The sequence below is a fragment of the Bidens hawaiensis genome, unplaced genomic scaffold (assembly GCF_021521415.1).
Source record: "Bidens hawaiensis isolate Kalapana, Puna unplaced genomic scaffold, B.hawaiensis_p1.1 tig00003356_1, whole genome shotgun sequence".
NCBI lineage: Eukaryota > Viridiplantae > Streptophyta > Magnoliopsida > Asterales > Asteraceae > Bidens > Bidens hawaiensis.
Genome location: NW_027491185.1, coordinates 2,704,306 through 2,721,802, shown reverse-complemented (window position 1 = coordinate 2,721,802; position 17,497 = coordinate 2,704,306). Strand labels below are relative to the sequence as shown.

Genomic DNA, 17,497 nt, shown 5'->3' with positions numbered 1-17,497 from the left:
GGACCGGTTGATAAGCCTGTTACAGCCTATGATGACGATGATAAGAAGATGTTACTTGATGATCAAAAGGCTTATGGTACCTTGAGTGTGTGTTTGTCACTTGAAATCTCTCAAACTTTGAGAGAGCACACTACTGCCAAAGGACTTTGGGAAGTTGATAAGCCTGTCACATCCTATGATGACGATGATAAGAAGATGATACTTGATGATCAAAAGGCTTATGGTACCTTGAGTGTGTGTTTGTCACTTGAAATCTCTCAAACTTTGAGAGAGCACACTACTGCCAAAGGACTTTGGGATGCACTAATTGATAAGTTTGAAGGAATACTTGGAGATGAGAAACAGTAAAAATTAAGGCAATGTTGAAAGGTGGATTCAACACATTCAGTCATGGGAGAAATTGTTGGAACTCTCATTAACAGGTTTGAGACATTGGTAAACAAGATGAGAAGTGCAGGGATAGTTTATGATCAATCTGAAATCAATGACAAGCTGCTAAACTCTTTGCCCTGCACCTGGAATAGCAGTGTTATCACCATCAAGAGAATAACCAATCTAGACAGAACATTGTTGTTCGACTTGACTTCCACCATAAGATCATTTGAAATGGATGACAAACTCATATTGGGCAATCATATCAGTTCCATCAATCATGCGGGAATCTCTACTGGCCAGGAATCAATAACCTCAGTAGAGCCGTAAGCTCTGATACCAATTGTAGGTCCTAGATACGAGATCAAACAACTAAGTTCTTGGATCAATCTCACACCAAGCTAGCAGAAATCAGTCATGTGTAACCGAGATCTCGGATCTTGTGTGTTTGAGATTAGTTTCGGAAATAGAAACAAAGAAAGGATAAAGAAGAAAGAGAGAAGGTGAGCGTTAGTTATTTAGACAAAAGGTGTATTGTGTGTGCATGCTCTAGCTATTTATAGTAGAGTATGTCATGCTTCATTTCCATTAGATGGCCTTAAGGTGAGCTTTTTCACAAATGGTCCTTAAGCCCAAACATACATAAGATAAACGAAAACTAACACTACATAACGTTAAAGACTGAACAAATACAAAAGACTTATCAAAACTAAGTGGGCTCTACATTTAACACAAGGCATTTAACTCCACGAGTTAGTATTGATAGTGTATAAGAATATATATTTACAAGACATAGATTCCAACTAAAAAAAATAATAGCCCTTTTCTAGTAGTGAGGTATTTAAGTCATTTCAGATGTACTTAATTAAAACACCCAATACCCATTCATTTCAAGGACCCCCCATGCTATACATTTATGCTATTCGGGAACTTTCAAAAGTTAAGGGACATACTTGTAATATATATATATATATATATATATATATATATATATATATATATATATATATACACGGGAACAATCCACGTAATTAACTCTTTTTGTTAATTCACTTAGGATCGAGCTAGGTCAAAGCGAGTTGGATCTGATCAAGTTGGCTCTTTTGTTTTCTTTTACATTACTGAGTAATTCTTACCTCTTTTAATCACATGTTTACTTATGAAACTTATAACTAAAAATAACTAAAAACTGTAGTATTTAAACATTTATATGTTATAAAGTAGCTTTTTAATTGTTGTTATGGTACATAGCTTTAAGATTTAGAATTATCGAAATTATTATTGTATATATAATTAAGATAAATATATGCCAGTGTTGTAAATATAAGGGTTGTTCTTGTTTCTTTTTCACATGACGTATACGCTCTGACTTTTGAACATCCAATTCTGCCAACTTTTATTCCAAGTTGACATTACATTGAACTACTTGTATTTTTAAAGTTCATGATTAATGAGAAAATTAAAAGTCCAATAATAACTTTGTGAATTTATATTAACAATGTTGTCACAATCTTAATATTTTATTATTGTGATTTTTATGATAGAGAGACACAACAAAGATCACTTTGGAATTAGTGGTGATGGTGGTGGCGGCGGCTGCAGGACTGAACATGTGCCCCTCGGGGTTTCTTCTAGTAATTGTAGTGAACCTGTCATACATACATTGAACACTGAAACTAGTAATGGCATTGCTGCTACTTCTTCTGAAAAGACTATTAGCCCGCCACGGTGGTGGAAGAAATGTTGGCTCAAGATGACCTGTTTATAGAACAAATTGAATTCAACAATATGTTGTCGTCGTATCAGATCATGAAACGGGGTAGGGAGTCTCTCTGTGTCTCTGTTTGTTTGTCGATTTGATGTTATAATTTTTTGTTTGGCCATATTAACTCTTTCTATTTAAGATAGAAATTTTTGTTATATAATATATATGCCATTGTAGTTCTTTTAACCATTACAAATTCACATATGTAACTTTAAGTCTACATGTTAGTCATTTTACTCTTTTAAGTGCTTCAAATTCGAGTTTTTATAGGTCAAAGTTATTTCATGTGTTTTTCTAAACAATGTGGACGTTGCAATCCCAAAGTCGGGTAATGCCCGTAATTTTTATGCAAGATGTCGATTATCGATCTATTTTATTGAGAAGGAGTTTGAATATTGAATGTGATCAGAAACATAAACTATGGGCTGATGTATTGTGAGACACTGAGACATGTTGAAGTTGTCATCGGCTTTATAATTGAACCCACTAAAACTGAGCTCGATTAATAATGCCGAAGACATACGTTATTAGCCCAAGCGGGTAGATAATGAGAGCTGATCCTCTACTTTGTCCTATAAATTCTTTTCTTATTTGCAGTGCAATTTGGTATTTATTGTCCAAAGGTGATCCCTAAACAAGGAAAACAAAAGGCATGCTTATATATCTATTCTGAAAGTGTTACATGTTAATTAAGTTGGATCAAGCTAACACTCACTAACAAGGCAAATTAATATCTCAAAACCACTTAGTTACGTTGCACCCTATTTTTTTAGATTCATTTTAATTTACTTGAGGTATAGTTATATGGAGTTGTTATTTAGTTTCAACTTTCAAATGATTTTATTGTGACCTTTTTTATTATTTTTTTTTCAAGCTTATTATATACTACTTTTTTTATGCATCTAATTATTACTATAGAATAATTTGAAAGTTTGGTGTCGCCGGGTAAAGTTGCGCCGGGTAAAAACTAGCTTTTTTAAAATACAACGGTTGGAACGGGCCCGAAATCAAAATCGGTTAATAACCAGCATAGTACAAACTGTATGTATTCTTTCAATTTCAAATCTCATCGACACATCAACTTCTTTGCTTGGTACATATGTTGAAACTGGTAATTCATTGTCACCTGAGAGCTTGTTATGCAAAATTAAAGACTAATAGTTCTGTTAAACTTTTATCGCTCCATCCATTTTTTTACTTTAAGTTAAGCAAGTTTAACACTGTATTAAGTTTCTTAAAATTAGAACCAGTATATAATGGTTCATCTACATCTTCAAATAGGTGTTGTAAATTTTCAATTTCGGCATCACCCATATTAGTCTCCATGTCATGTAACATTTCATTTACGTTGTCACTGGGATCATTTGAATGGTTATCATCATCTTTGGGTCAGTTGAATTTTCATCATCAACATCAAGGTTTAGTGGGTCATTGTTATATGTATTATCGTTAGTTGTCGATGACGTGCTAAAATCAACTAGTGATTTTTCATGCCTTGACCAACAAGGGTATCTTGGCTTAAACCCATTTTCGAACAAATGTACCTCTATTTCATTGGTATCATTACAATATTTAAAGTTTTGACATTTGGAATAAGGACAACAAATCAACCGACCTCCTTTATTGGCGTGATGTGTTTCGGCAACCCTAAGAAAACTTTTAACACCCTCCACGTAAATTTCAGATTGTCGCAAAGCTTTGTACATCTAATTGTCACGATCCATCAAAAAATTAAAATAAACAAACACGTGATGTAAATGTATGTAAGCCGGTGCTTTAAGGTAGTGGATCTTAACTCACTTTTTGAATATTCTATCTCATATGTATACATTTTAACGTGTTAACTATTTAAGAAAAAATCGGCAGTATTTCCCCTTAACTCCCCAAGTATGCGTATAAAAGAAAAACCAATGGAGTAGGAGAAAAGGCTACTGATTTTTTCTTAAATAAAAGTCAACACGTTAAAATGTATACACGTCCTAATAAGATAGAATATTTAAAAAGCATTCCCAAAAGGGACAATCCAAAAGTTATCTCTATTAGACATTTACCTGCATATGTCACCGTATAATCCTAACCAAACACGTCAATAGAATATAATCTAACTATACTATTAAAGCAATAGGCTTTAAGTCAATTTCCCCTCTTTCTATTGGTTGATGATTATACTTTCCATGTATATCAATGACTTCTCTAATTTTCATCTTAATAAAATAAATCAATAATAAATTTAAATAAGATTCATCAATTCTCTTAAAGTATTCTCTTTCATCTTTCATTTAATGTTTAATTTTGAATTTTGAATCTTTTATAATTATGTTTCAACTTAATAATTATAATTAATAATTAATTACGATTTCTTTATTATGTATACTATAACTATAATTATGTTTTAAAACTAATTTTATTTTATTATTTTTGATTGATTTCATTCACAAGCTTTGTTTCTTCCCAGCAGGTTTAGTGTTTTTTAGATAATATATAATATATAATTTAGATAACTAATTAATATTTCATCAATAGGATTCAATATAGAGAGATTACGGATTTAACTTTAGTATAATTGGTTCTAATATTATATTTATGAAAATTTATCAAATTGACCGGTTTGTACCATTCACGTTAAATTTAGGAAAGAATCACCACCTTGATTAAGGAAATTGTTTAATTACGGAATTTCTAAATTTGAATTAATTATTGTATATTATTTGATTATTTTATTAAGTATACGATTAAGCATCATTAAGTTTTACTATAATTACGGATGTTGACCCATTGTTTAATTACGGAATTTCTAAATTTGAATTAATTTTTACTATAATTACGGATCAGAATTTATTATAATTTTATATATTAAAGACATTGTTATTTTATAAATTACATATACGGTGTTATAATTGATGATTAATTATATTATTGTAAATAAATAAATTAGTAACTTATATTTTTACATTAATAAGTTTATTTTCGTATCTTTAAATATAGTCAACATTTAAATTAAATAATATTACATTTATAATAATCTAATTTTGGAACATTACATTTTAGTAAATTCAAATTTTGAAAATCCATTAATCCTAATTCCCTGCTTTTCGTTCTTACTTAATGTTTTTTGAAAATTTTTGAAATTCCCTAATTTTTTGTTAATAATCAATTCCCTATATATCTTTCTTCTATAATTCATTCTCCCATAATTCCATGCGTATAAATACTTAACTTTCATATGGTAATTCTTACACCATCAACCCCTCTTTAGCAAAAACGATTAGCTTTGTGTCTAAGGTTTTAATAGTTGTTTTTATATCGTCCATTTTTGTATTCATTTTTTGACTTAAAAGTGTTATTGTTCCTAAATTAAAATACTAGGCAATCAATGATTATTAATAATTATTGAATATTTTTAAAATCTGGCCAAACATTATAACTAACTTATTAATGTAATTATGATATTAATTATTCTAATTTAATTATTCTAATTATTATAAGAATTCAAAAACTTACTAAATCATCTCATTTACATTATATAAATCTCAAGATTGAAATCCCTAACCATTTTAATCTCTCTCTCTCTCGCCTTATTCCTCAACCGTCTCATATATTCTGGTAATGGCCGATTTTGTTATACGTTTTTTCGGTAAGGTTCTATTGTTTCCGGTAAGGTTTTCCGGTAATGTTTTATTTTTATTTTAATTGTTATATGATTTTTTTATAATCTCTTTAAGTTGTAAATCAAAATCTAAGATTGAATTGATATGTTGAAGTTATTACGGTTTTCCAGTAACGTTTTCCTGTAAGGTTTTATATTTATTTTAATTTTTATATTACTTTGTTATAATATCTTTAGATTATATATCAAAATCCAAGATTAAACTGATAATTTTCCGTTTTTGTTTGTATTTATATTAATAATTATATGATTTTTTCTTATAATCTTTTTAGGTTATATATCAAAATCGAATATTCAATGGAGATCTTCATTATTTCCTTTTCCAGTTCCGCGATTCAAATTTTCCGGTTGTAAGTTATTACTTAAATTTTACATTTTCTCACATGATTCAAATCTTCCATAATTTGTAATATATTTATTATGTTATATTAACATTAATATTTAATTTTATCATTTCAGGTTATTATCCCCAACTTGGTATAGCTAATTTCATGGATTGAGAATTGTTTGATAAGATGTCTTTTATTTTTGTTTAATATTGATTTATATTTATGTTAGTATTCATGTATTTATTTATTTTTCATAATTTATGTAATTCAATTGATTATCATATAATCCCGAAATGAAATTTAGTTGATTATTCTTTAATACATTAAATTATCTATAGTAAGATAATCAATCTTATATTGTTGTTGGTCAAAGTACAATTATATTGAATATGTTTAAATAACATGTACATATTTGATTATATTGAATATGTTTAAAATAACAACAACTTGAATAAATTAACGATTTGACTCGATTTGGCCATTTATATTGAATAGGTTTAAATAAAATTTACGTATTTAAACATAATTCTCATTCCTAATTTGACTAATTTTTTTCAAACTTTTTTTTAATACCATCCATAATTATAAACTCATTTCATAATTATTCAATATTCATGCATTAACTAAAATAATTATTAGTTTCTTCTAAATATTTCAAGTTATTGTGAATTTAATGTCAATTTCAACTAAATTCCTTAAGTGAATAATAAAACTTATTTATTTGAACCATTTTGAAATTCGAATTCTTGACCACTTATATGAAGTTTACAAAAGTAGGTTATACAGTTAATAATCTGGTGCTCACGTACATTATAGAATCTTTAATATATTTGACCAATTTAATATGTCTTTATTATAATTTTTTAATTACCGTGTTTAAATTAAGTAAAAAATAAATTATTATTGTTAATCAATTAATGTATTTACGTTTTTATAAAGATTCTTATAATACGTGTTTTAGTTAGGTTAGGTGATATAATGTTTTAAACACGATTAATTACAATATAATTAAAATTGATATGTTTAAATCTACACCATATTTCAATCTAAAGCATAAAATTAGTAATGTACAAGAATAAGTTAGTAATTGATATTTATTACTATTAATATAATTAATCAATCAATTAAATGAATTTTGGTAACTGGTATGAATTGTCAATTTCCATACATCTAAAATCAGACCCAATTAACAATAACATAAATAATTATGCGTCGAATATAACTTTGTTTAGCTTTATAAAAAAATAATATACACTAATTAAGCCTATATATTAAAATAATATTTACTAGAGACGGGATATGAAATTGAAAATTTTAATTGAGTCAACTAGTTAAAAATAAATGTATAAAATAACTTCAAAAGATGTTTATTATACGGGATATGATACAATTAATTAAGCCTATGTATATACTATATTTCTTTATTAAAATGATGTTTACTAAAGAAGGGATAATATAATGTTTACTAATGAAGGGATGATATACCTGTATAATATAAGATAATAATAGACAAACAAAATTATAAGACTTTTAGTTTAAGATATACAATATATTTTATTATGTCGTACAATATTTTGAATCTCCGAATATTTGATTTAATTAACAATTTTGTTAATTAGGCCTATATATTAAAATAATGTATAATGTCAATTAAACTAAAATACTTACGTAATAATAAATGCAGAATAATATAAATTAATTAATAGAAATTATTAATCATTTAATAGAATTGATTGTATAGTATTTTAATTTATTTTATAATTATTTTATTATTCTAAAGATTTATTATTATTAATGAATTTTACGTGTTTTAGTTAGCTGGGGTTCATTTTTTTATTTGACCAATTTATAATTATGTTTAAATGTCAAGATGCATGCTTAAAATAAACCACACATATTTTCGATAACCATTTTATAATCATAGCTCATTGTCTCTTGAAACTAACAAAATTCAAATACGAGCCAGTCATGAACAATATTTAACGAAAAACTAACTCAAAATAAAGTGTATGGAATATGTATAATTTACCGAAACAAATATGACCTTTTAAAGTTAATAGTTAGACATTTTAATTAAAAAATTGATTTTTTTTTTCATGATGGTAAGTTACTAACTATATATTTTTTTTCCAGTCTGACATTTGTTAGAAGTAATTTGAATTTGTAGCAGCCAAGTCCAAGAGATTCGCAATACAAAGTTTATCATTCATTTCAAAGTTTATACTATTTGGATATATGAGACGAATGTTGCGGGTTATTAGTTTACTTGTAATCGTCTTGGTATTCACACATATAATCTTAGATATTCACTATAATTGATTATTTATGCTAAGTAATCATCATCTTTAATTTTAATGATACATTGCAATCATTTATACATTTATTTATTTCTGTTTTTAAGAATCGAATTTGACAACTATTTTTTAGTTTTTAATAGTCTCCAATTTTAACAAAGTTTCCATCTTTTATATTTGAATAATTTTTAATTACGAATAAATGTCAAAATTATTGTATACAATTGAAAAAAGAATTATATAATGAAATTAATTTTAAATAAGCTAATGATGTTAAATAAATTGAAACATAACTTATTGCAAATTGCAATCACTTTAATAAAATTTTAATTTGGGAATGACTTTTATGTAATAAAATTAAAATTAACCGGTTTAATTTAATTATCTCTATATTATTTTAGTTATACTTAATTAGTGAAATTAGTAGAATAAAAATTTATTGGTTCGATTTAACTTAAAACATTTAACTAAAATGTCTTTGAATCGAAATAAAACAAAATTTTAATTACAAAATAATTTATAATAAAATATACCTTTATTTATTTATTAATGTTGAAATGAAACTCATAATACCTTAAGACTTTAGTTGTATATTTACTCAGGTGGCTATGATTTATTTTGTTTATTATATTGTGAATCAAAATGGCTTTTTTCAATAAAATGTCAAAAAAGTTGATGGTGGCCAATATGATGATAACATGTTCATGTCTTCGTTTGGTTTTTTAATTAGGTGTATAGTAAGTTTGTGTAAGTATTAACTTTTTATGTATACAATCTAAATGTTTAATATTTTGGTTACAAAGTTATGCTAAAATATTTGTGTTGGTTTGATATGTTAGTTATGAAATTTTATGGTTGTCTATATGTATATGGTTGTTTCTATGTTTTTAACCCATGTTTAACATGGGCTACTATTATAGAAATATATTGGTGGGTTAGATACTTTTACATAAATGAATTTTTGATCATCTATGTCGATTCAAGTTAGCCGATAATCTTCATATCCAGTTGAGTAAGTTGTGTTATTGTTGTTTCATGTGTAATCTTTCTAATTTTCATGTATTTAATATCTATATGAACACCAAATATAAATAACCTACAATTGTCACTAAAGTTAATAATACTTGGTTTCCCAGTTTTCTAATTTTTCGGTTTTGTGTATTAAAATCCTTCATTAAGTCAGCAAATTTGAAACATCATGCTATATAAAATTCTGTTTTTATATTTATGTTGTTCATCTTTTACATATACTAACCATATTATATTCTATTATAGATGTCTTCAAATTAAAGAAAACGTAATTTTTAGTCAATCAACGTCTTTCAATTAGAGGGGTAATTCAAACGGTTAATCATTTTAATATTTTTTTTATTTACCCTTTAAATGTTTTTTAAGAATGCATTTTTTTTGTAAACGTGCAGCTTCAACGCCATGAGAAATACTTACTAGCATTTTGAACGGTAACATTTTATTTTAAACGCGTTAATACAATATATTGTATTAAAATATAATTTTTATTAACTAAAATATAGTAAATAAAAATTAATATGTTATTAACTAAAAACTAGGCATTTGTAACCGAAAATTATAAAGGATTTTTATTATATTTATTATTAACTACATTATACCTTTTTGATTCAAATTTTTAATAACATTGAATATATGTTCACACATTTCTTTTTTCTATTTTCTTTTTTAGAAATGACACGAAACATAATTTTCAGTTATCCAATCCTATTTTATTTTCTTAAAACCAATTAAAATATATGTTTTAACTAAGATGTGTATACGAATCAATTTATGTTAATTAGAAGCGCAAAGATATTTCTCCATTATTTTTTTACATATATTTGGTTAACTCAATTTATATTGTTTCCATAATTTGCAAGAAAATTCACAAATTTAGTTGTGATCCATATAAAAAATCAGTTTTTTGGTTTTTAAGTAAGATCATACAAATTATTTTTTTATATTTTAATTTGAACTAAAATTTTCATAAACACATTATGCTAAATAAATCAAAAAGACCAAAATTATTTTGACTCATAGATTGGTTCTAAAAGTCGATGTGTCAATAATGTTACTAAAGAATATGGATCAGAAGAACGGTTTGTGTGATGGAACTAGATTGCGAGTAATTAATTTGGGTAGGCGTTTTGTTGTAGTAAAAGTTATTTCAGGTACTAATACTGGTTGTCGCACTTATGTAATTCGTTGTGGTCTAACACCTTTAGATAAGAAACTTTCGTTTAAATTGAAAATAAGGTAGTTTTTTCCAGTTGTAGTCTGTTTTGCAATGACCATTAACAAAAGTCAAGGTCAATCTCTAGCAAGAGTTGACATATATCTCAAAGACCCGGTGTTTACACATAGACAACTCTATGTAGCTTTATCAAGAGTGAAGAGTGGTGTGCTAAAATTCTTATATTAAACAAGGAAGACAAAGTTACAAATAAAGAATAATCTGGTTTATAAGAAAGTCTTTTTAGTAGCTTATGAATTTTACATTTTTAACTTTTGATTATGTTTTCAAATATTGTAATTTGAATGTTGTTTGGGTTTATCTTTGTATTTCACAATCATTGGTTTTCGTACCAATATTATTTACAACTTAAAGTATGTTGTCGTCCCGAATAATATATAACAACTTATGTTGTCTTTTCAAATGACATGTGGTTGTTCGAAAATTTCAATATTTTCACCCATGTCGTACACGGGTTAATAACCTAGTGAATCATTATTTTATGTTGGACAGTCCATTCCTTATTCAACCTAGTCGATTAAAAACAAAAAATTACAAAACAGTCATTAAATTAAATATCATATTATCAACTTGTAAAAATCTAAATAAGATGTGTCGTCACGTTCCTTTCAAAACTTTTAGTTAAAAAGATGAGATAATATAATTGTTTATGCATTAAATTCTGAATTTGTGGATCAAAGGAGGGTAAAGAAGCATTAAAAAAGCAACACATTCATTTATATTTTCAACAAAAAGCAATACATTACTTACCATGCATCGACGATTATGGTTATATTTATCAGCGTGCCAAGCATGTGCCCCATAAACAATATTAATAATTTTATTATAACTATTATTAAGACAAAAGTTTGATAACTTTAAATAAAACTATTTAAACATAACAAATAAATTGTAAGTGTAAATTGTGTACGTGTTGAAAGTATTAATTCATTTGCTGTCATGTTGTCGCTTGTAGAAAGATGTGCAAATAATATCATGCTTTCATAACTCTAGTTTGTACATTAATTAATAAATGATATGTCGATTAAAATCAAGTCACAAAGTCATATCATAGTTTATCAACCTGTTAAACATATATGCCTATAGATCAAGTTGACTGATAGTGTTTCATTATTCATTTCGTAGACAATGTCACGGATCGGGTCTAGTTAAGTTGACTTTTAAATTTTATTTTAATACGGAGTATTTACCAAGTAGATTTTACCACTTTTCATCACTTTATTATTTATAAATACGCCCAGTTCATATTTTTATTCTTTTTTATTTAGGAAAATCCAATAACTCGTGAAATTTATTTTGGTATTTACTATTTAGATTGTTGTTAAGATATAGATCATGATTTTATGATTTTAATGTTATGTTGATTTATTAATGGTTATGTGTGAAGGTTGCATGCATGGATTGTTAATACTTTTTGCATAATCGCAAAGCGTTATATCTCGAATTGATGCCATGTTCACTTAATTTGAACTGTTTAATTACAAATTACATATTTAATAAATTTGTTGGAAAAAATAAAAAATAAACTAAAAGAGAAAATAGACTAACAAAAGTAAATTTTCCTAATCACGTAATTTAGTGATTAAACCACGAGTTGTGTTGCATTAGTATACATATATATTTTTATGAAAGGGTTTCTACTGCATGTAAACTTTTAAGCATATGAAAACAAAATTAGAGTTTTTTTTCTCAAAAGAGTGTTTGAGGAAAAACTATTTACCTAAATGGTGTTCAATAAAAAATATTTACTAATAGTAGTGTTAACAAGCTTTTTTCTCTCATTTACTCTAACTCTTATTGTTAATTGAATAAAAATAAGATGCACATGTAAATATCTCTATTTTATTTTTATCATAAAATAATAATACTAATATAAATATAAAATAAATAAGTTTCTATATGTATACGCCTTCTGTTATTATTATTTTTTCTTTGGGAATCATACTTTGTTTTTATATATATACAAAGTGTATTTATCTAATCAAATTTTATACTAAAAAAATTTTAAAACGTATAGCTTATTTTTTTAATCGAAAAGGTTTAAATAATAACCTTTATAACTAAATATTTATTTTATTGAACACCGAAGAACTAGGAAAAAAAGTTTATACAAATATAAATATCTCACAACAAAAAATTTGATTTAGATTGTGAATTTTAAATACATGCTGTGCTTCATTTTCCCAACATAGTTTTTTATTTTCTTAGATAAAAAAAACAAACGTAGTCTTTTTTTATATCCATTTCCTTGTGGTTTGATCGTACAAAGCTACATAATAAGTTAATAACAATGGGTAAAAAAATAGTAGGGGTCATTTCATATGCACCTATGTACACTTTAGCAAATCTTATAATTTCGTACCAATATTATATATCTGAATTATGTTGTTAATCTTTTAACTATTGTATTTTTGTTAATATTAGTGAGCTTAATTGACTTTTTGTTTTGTTTTTTAGTGTCTTCTTTAAAAAAAATATTTGATATTAATCTTTTTATTTTATAAGCTATTTTCCCTTTTCCTAATAAATCAATACTTTAATAAAAACTACATTTTATCTTTCTAGCTTCATACTTTAATAAACACGTTTCTTTTTAGAAATGTTTTTTTTTTGTAAGAAAAGTTTCTTTTATTACACACTATCTGTTATTTTATTTCTTGCTAACAATAAAATATAGCAATTTAGGGTTACAATTTCTTTTTTTTTAAGAGCACCATTTGCTTTAAAAATTAAAAAACGACACAATTCTTCTCATTTTGTAACTATAGTTGTTAGTTGGAGGCAAAATTGTTTTTCTAGAGTACTTTTTGTAATATTATTATTATATTAGATTATATATATTTTCTTTTCATATTGTCTATAAAATATGTTGGATAATAAGCCATATATAGTCAAATTGTTTTATTACGTGTTAAAAACTGGCTTCTCTTTTCGAGTTGTGATCCTCATTCCCCAGTCCCCACATATCCTAATTAACGTGGTCAACCCCTTTTAATTAGAAAACAACTAGCTTTTTTCATCTATTCTTCAAAATTTCATTCATATATAGTGTTTAAAAAAATGATTTATGAATTTACGATATTGAAGGTGTGTCTAGCTTTACAACGATGGATTAAGTTCTTTTATAATATTATTATGCATGTATGAATCATGAATGAATTGTGATACTAATGGTACATTTAATTGATTACAATGTTGTGTCTTCTGTTTGTTATATTATTGATGTTTGGTTTCATATAATCCGACCAAATATGAGTATAAAATTATATACTCGTATTTGCATTTTTTACAATTTCCGTCCGTATATAAGTCGCTAACCTAGTTTATCATTAACATATAAGTTTATACATGTAGAATCCTTCTACAATCATCTATCACAAATGCAATGTCGTCTTTGAGGTGGGCAGGGAGGGCGATGGACCATGCTATCTTATCGTCTAAGACCATGATCATGTGGCAACAAACGGTCAAACCCGATACAAGAGTGGTCGTTACATTGCCATTCTTCAATGCATGTGGAACTAGCTGGCACGTATCGTGTTTGCCACTCAAGTTTGAAAGGTATATGTTACAAACATATAAACGAAAAATAGCCTTAACATCTAACCAGTCACATATCAATCTCAATAAAAACAAACAACGTAAGTTAGCAAGACAAACAAGTGCTAATAGTTTGTAACAGAAACTAACAAATGATTGATCATTTTGGTGTAATACTTGTACATATCTGTAACTTATTAGTATACTTTAAATACATAAACAAACAAACTTTAACATATTAATATGCTTTTAATTAGTTTATCGCATGTACAAACAAATTCAACAAGAAAAAAAAACACATGTGAATCAGTATTTCAAAACAAGTAAACAATAAAAACCACAACAAACCCGAAAAGTAGGATTTAGGGGTTATAAACATGCCGAGACGCGTGCGAGTTACTTGAGATCAGATCGATACAAAACTCAAAATGAGTCATACTTTTCAATCCAAAGCCAAACCTAAGCCTCAAATAAAGCTCGTTTAGTTATCGAGCTCGAGCATAGCTTGTATGGAAGCTCATTTAGGCTCGTCTATAGCCTTGAGCATTTGAATTTCTACGTATTATATTGACATTGCCTAGCCAAGCTCAAGTCAAGCTTCGACTCGTTTAAGGTACTACACTAACTTGATCTGAATTCAAGATCATTTAAGGTTTTACACAAAATCAATAGAAGTATTTAAATACGTATATGAGTTAGTAAATAAATAATAAACAAGCCGAGTCCAAACCAAACTTAAGCTTTAAACATAGCTCAAAACTTGCCAAACCCGAACTCAACCCCTTAAATCAGAATGAGTCAAACTTGGGTTTGGGTCATTTACACCTTAATTTGCCAATTCCCAAAAGTCCAAATATGTAAAAGTAATTGAAAGCACATACAAATTAATTAATAAAAATTTGCTAATTCCCAAAAGTCCAAATACGTAAAAGTAAAAGTAATTGAAAACACATATAAATTAGTTAATAAATAGTAAACAAGATAAAATCTAACCAAATCTGAACATGAAAAACAATTCACGAGCTAAACTCGAGCTTTAAACAAAAACTTAACCTCTCGAACGTCAAAACAAGCAGGGCTACAAACCAATTGCCAAAAGCCCAAAATTACAAACCCGACCCGACACTACCTATCACGTGCACCTCACATGCAAGTAAAAGGCTGAAACACCACCAAATCCACAAACACGCATTAATTATCACACCACCTTTAGTTCTTCTTCACCTGCACTATCCCTCCATTTACTCCCTCATAACCACCAAATGGACACCGGACAACCACTACCACCACCATTCTTCTTCACAACCACCACCATCCCACAAACCTACAACCACCACCACCACACATCATCACCCTCAACCTCCTCCTCATCACCAACATCTTCAGTAATAATCGTAATCATAGTAATATCATCCGCCATTATCTTATCAGCCACCATCTACCTCTTCATCCGCTTCCTTACCCGTCGATGCAACCGAACTAATCCTTTCTCCCCAGCAGACGACATAATAGTAATAGTACCAAATAACATAGAAACCGAAAACGAACACGTGCGGAGTCACGTGATCTCCATACCTAACAATAATAACAACTCCTCACTGGAGTCGTTACTACCGTTATTTACTTTCTCCTCAATAGGTGGTAAATTCGACGGCGGCGGAGATTGCGCCGTGTGTTTATCCAAATTCCACGGCGCAGATCTTCTCCGCCTGTTACCCTTATGCTGCCACGCGTTTCATGCCGAGTGCATTGACACGTGGCTTAAATCCAACCAGACGTGTCCGCTTTGCCGGTCGAGTGTAAACCCTAACGAGTCGGATATTATGAATGCTCTCGGCGGCAGTAATAATAATAGTAGGAGTGGTAGTTTTCGTATCGAGATCGGAACGATAAGTCAGCGGCGAGATCCGGCGAACTCCGACCGGCGGTCGTACTCCGTCGGGTCGTTTGACTACGTTCTCGACGACGGTTACGAGATTCCGGTGGAGTCGACTCACCGGAGTGTGGCGTCGGATTGTACGGACAAGGATTCTGTTACGCCGGAGCCGCCGGGAGAGTATTTGGCGGCGGAGGTGGCTGCTGCCGGTGGTAGTGGACGGTTTAACTGGTTGCGTGATTACGTGGACCGTGTTTCAACGTCGTTACGTGGCTCTGGTAGGTTCTTCACCGGAAGTAGTCGTCGGAGTGAGAATGTGAATGAGTTTGAAACGAGTCATGGGAGTATCGGAGAAGAGATTAGTGAGCTTTTCCGGTGGCTTTCAGGGGTATAATGGTAAATTCGTAGTCTTTTTTATTTTTATTTTTTCTGTTTATGGAAAGTGGTAATTCCATATTTTGGTAGAGTGGGATTTTGTTTTTTAATATAAAAATGTTTTTTATATTTTTAATGTATATTAAAGACGTTTAAATTCTGCACAGAAGGTATTTATTTCATGCATTTAATATAGGACAGATTTTATTGCAACAGGTAAGGTTGATATATGTCATTATATCGCATGTAATGTTTTAGTCCATGTTTTAAATAGCAGAAAATACGTGTACAAATTTATTTTTTGATCATGTCTATACATGATATATATATATTACAGTTTAAAATTTAAAATAAATTATACATTTTGAGATATTTTATGTAAATAATAAAAGATTCGATAATATATATGTCATCAAAGATATGTATGTATATAAAGTTAGATTAAAAAAATATATAACAGATTCCATGATATGGACAGCCAAACATTCTAAGTGTTGTTACTCTTCTCCTATGATGGTGGATCTTTTGTCATGTTGGGTGTGCTCAAGTCGTGGCAAATTTTAAATTTTCCATCTTTTTTTTTTTTATTTAATTATTTATTGTTCTTCTTTTCCAAGAATACATATTCCAATATTGTTTAAAGAGGGTCGTTTTGAAATTCGATCTCCTTTATCATGCGAGATGACTAATTTGGTATGAAACTATGAAAGCTTATTGAGATATAAGGAGTGGTTTATTGTAGCAAGAAGGTTTAAGGTAAATATGGAAGAGAGTGTACGTTAGGTTGACTTTGGACCATGCCAACACTGAAAATGTAAAAACGCAGCGGGATTGAATACTGGGTTAATTAGGTCTCGTTTGGTTCATGAAGTGGGGTTGGACTAGTTTCTTTGCAAATTAAAGAAATTTATGTAGATCGTTTAATTTTTTGAATTTTGACACATGATTTAGCATAGAGTTACATAAATGAATACGAACATATATACTTAACAAACACGATGAAGATGAACAAAGAG

General features: G+C 28.3%; 1 protein-coding gene across 1 annotated transcript; it reads left to right on the top strand.

Moving 5' to 3' along the window:
* The first annotated feature begins 390 nt into the window (after positions 1-390).
* On the top strand, positions 391-16,666 carry LOC143623185 (E3 ubiquitin-protein ligase ATL4-like). Its single transcript, XM_077094149.1, has 3 exons — positions 391-628; positions 1,917-2,114; positions 15,869-16,666. The coding sequence occupies exons 1-3, from the start codon at positions 391-393 to the stop codon at positions 16,498-16,500; spliced, it is 1,068 nt and encodes a 355-aa protein (XP_076950264.1). The 3' UTR covers positions 16,501-16,666.
* Positions 16,667-17,497: the final 831 nt, after the last annotated feature.